At 37.9% G+C, this 3485-nt stretch overlaps 1 protein-coding gene across 1 annotated transcript in view; it reads right to left on the minus strand.

Annotated features, from left to right (window-relative positions):
• TMEM68 (transmembrane protein 68) overlaps positions 1 to 2320 on the minus strand; it is a gene marked incomplete at both ends in the record, with an annotated part of 24135 nt that extends 21815 nt beyond the window's left edge. Inside the window, one exon of the mRNA XM_079722469.1 lies at positions 1996 to 2320. Within this exon, the coding sequence (XP_079578595.1) occupies positions 1996 to 2320 (325 nt within the window). The remainder of the gene's footprint in view (positions 1 to 1995) is intronic.
• Positions 2321 to 3485: the final 1165 nt, after the last annotated feature.

A 3485-nucleotide genomic window follows, 5' to 3' on the forward strand; every position in this document is an offset into this window, starting at 1 on the left:
TAAAATTTAACTTCAAAACAGGAAACACTGGATAGATTCTTATACAAGGATACTTATAGTAAACCAGTTATAAACAAACAACAGTTCAATAGGTAAGTAAATTAGTTATAGGATTTACAGAGTCCATATAGTCATTATAAGTCATGTAAGGAGGCTTAGTGACATGAAAATACTAGTCTGCCACACAAATAAAAAACAATAAACACACAGAATTCAACTGCATGGTAAATTTTAGGTGACTATTATTTTCTTCTTTATTTTTACTTGCCACATTTTCTAAAATGAACATTTTTATTAGTTAAAAAATTCCTCTGAAGATTCTTTACAAAGCATAAATTAAAACTGATTTGACATCAATACAAAATCCAAATATGCACACAAATGCCTTTTGTGTATGTCACTAAAGAACAGAGTGAAGAAAATCATTTTAAAAAGCATCACTTATCTTAATAAAATATGTTAAATTATTATAAATAAAACATTTAAACATGGTAAGAACTATATACCTTACTTCCTCTGAGCCATAGGTGCATATTTTTAAATACCTCAGAAAAATAAATAATAAATACCTCAAAATTATATATGCTCCTACAAAATAAGTTTAACACTTGAATTTATCCACATTAAATCATGTCTCCTGAAACAGAAAAAAATTCAACTCCTTACAATATACATTACCCTGAAGTATAGGGGGTTATAAGTGGGAGGGGGACATTGTTTCCCGAGTACTGTCAACGAGGCCACTGAATTTCTGTCTCACTGCTTTAAAGACAATGAACAAGAGCAGTGCACACAGACATGGTCTCTGGCCACGGAATGCTGAAACAGCACCCACCTCAGGTGCACCACCACGAGCAGGTGTGAGAGCTGTACGGACTGGCAAGGGCATTCGTATTCACGGGTAAAGACTAAGAATTCAACACATCGACGGCACGTGGTTCCTGTTTGCAAAGCTGCTGACGACCACTACTCTGACCCTGAGCCCGACCAGGGACAAGCCTGCGGCACATTACAGATCAGAGAAGCACAGGCCTGGAACCAGGAATCAGAGGCTGCATCCCGGCCCTTCTCTCTGGTGTCCTGGCGTGCCTCGGGCACATAACAACCTTGCTGGTCTTCAGTTTCCTTATGGGAAAACTGTAAAATGGAGATAACACATGGACTCTCTCTACAGCATTATAAAAACTGATGCACGTTAAGCATTTGACTGTATGGCACAGTCAAGCGCTCAAAAAAGATATGCAGGCATATGTAGGATTAAAATGACAACACGTCAGCTGAATAAGTCACACAGCCAACGGAAAACGGGTAAATTTTGGTATATATATTATATCTAATTTAATATTATTAATATTTAATATTATTTAATATTTCATTTTTAAAAAATCTCTACACTGGGAAAGTCAAATTTATTTTGAACAAAATGGAAGTAAATGCAAAATAAAGCATTTTCAAAACAGTTTTCTATACTGTTTTTTGTTTTTTTGTTTTTTTTTTTTGCGGTACGCGGGCCTCTCACTGCTGTGGCCTCTCCCGTTGCGGAGCACAGGCTCCGGACGCGCAGGCTCAGTGGCCATGGCTCACAGGCCCAGCCGCTCCGCGGCATGTGGGATCCTCCCAGACCGGGGCACAAACCCACGTCCCCTGCATCGGCAGGCGGACCCCCAACCACTGCGCCACCAGGGAAGCCCCTATACTGTTTTAATTCATCTCTTACTCTCTTAGATTCTTAACTATTAATTTTTTATTTGAGCTTAGAGTAATAGTCTACATTATTACGTGGTTCTTTGTTTAATGGAAACTAGTGTGCTCAGAAAAAATCATTTTAAGAAAGACATATATATGCACAATGCATGCAAACAGGTAACAGGAAATAGTAACTATCCCTTCCATTATATTTTTCAATATTTCCTCAATCAACAAAATGGAAGGATAACACGGTTTCAGCGCCACCCACCCAAACAGGAGCCCAGAACTCAAAGTAATCTCGCTTACCGTGCCAGACGGCCGCGTGTCCATCCCATAGCGTTGCCACCGTCTTCCTGGCACCGTCCCATAAATTATGAGAGTAAGCTTCTTTTAATACATTCTTCCTCTTATAAATGTGTAAGAAAATAATAGTAAGGTAGAGAAGAAAGATAGTAAAGTAAGGAAGTATTAAAAGTATGAGTGGTGTAAAAACCCACAAGAGATAGTTTGCAAAATTCCAGTAGTCCTCCAGTTGCTCCACACCAAACCATTCTTCAAGTACGTGGATCAGACAAGTCATGTAGGGCATGGAATCCTGTCCTGTACCACAGGTTTGGTTTTTGTCTATCATTTTTCTTTAGGTGAAAATGACAAATTCAGTCTCTTTCTTCGACGTCATGGCAGGTCTTTAATTTAGCCTCTAAGAGGGAAAAATAATCCAAAGTTATTCTCTTCACAGCTGAAATGTTAAATGTTTTAGCCTACATGAATACTGTGTAGTCATTTATTCATACCAAAAATGAGTAGACTGTTAACAAGTTAACTTTGTTGCAGATTTAAATGTGAAAATGGGTTTCATTTGTGAAGAGTGTTGGGTTTAGCTTCTGAAATAACTCACAAGCTACAAGAGGAAAATAAAGCGATGAATGAAATTTCAGATTGATCTTAATAATTTGACTTACACCTTAAGTGGATCATACTGAACGTTTGTATCTTAAACTAGGTTATGTTGAGATAACTATTCTTCATAGAAGAAAACATCAATATCTGATTCAATAAAAGTAACCCAATTCATAGGAAATGATGACATACATTTTTAGATATTATCCTTTACAAGCAAGTTTACAGAAAAGCTCTCTGGTCCTCTGACATTATACAATAATACAAATTTGTCAGTGTCATTTTTATCTTATAGTCACTAAAATTTCTCTTGTATCTTAAATGATTGAAAAAATACAGCATGGGGCTTCCCTGGTGGCGTAGTGGTTGAGAATCCGCCTGCCGATGCAGGGGACACGGGTTCGTGCCCCGGTCTGGGAAGATCCCACATGCCATGGAGCTGCTGTGCCCGTGAGCCATGGCCGCTGAGCCTGCGCGTCCAGAGCCTGTGCTCCGCAACGGGAGAGGCCACGACAGTGAGAGGCCCGCGTACCGCAAAAAAAAAAAAAATACAGCATGCAATTATTCTATGTCATTCTCTAAACCATTCACTTAACTTACCAGAAATTAGATAAATATCTTGTTCCAAGCTTCAATGTCTGTATTCTGAAAAACACAGTATATAAAAGGAAGAAAAACATGATTTAAAAAAAGATAATCATTAATACCCAGAGATAGAATTTCCATAAAATAACTGGCAAGACACATTCATCAATGTGCGACAATTATGCTTACAGCCCTATACTAATGTATCACAATTAAAAATTATACTCACACTACCAATGCTTTTAGTGAGGACACCTCTATACACTGTTTTAGTTCCACACTATAAAGCCCCACCTAAGACATTTTTTAAA

This window comes from Hyperoodon ampullatus (assembly GCF_949752795.1).
Source record: "Hyperoodon ampullatus genome assembly, chromosome: 17".
NCBI lineage: Eukaryota > Metazoa > Chordata > Mammalia > Artiodactyla > Ziphiidae > Hyperoodon > Hyperoodon ampullatus.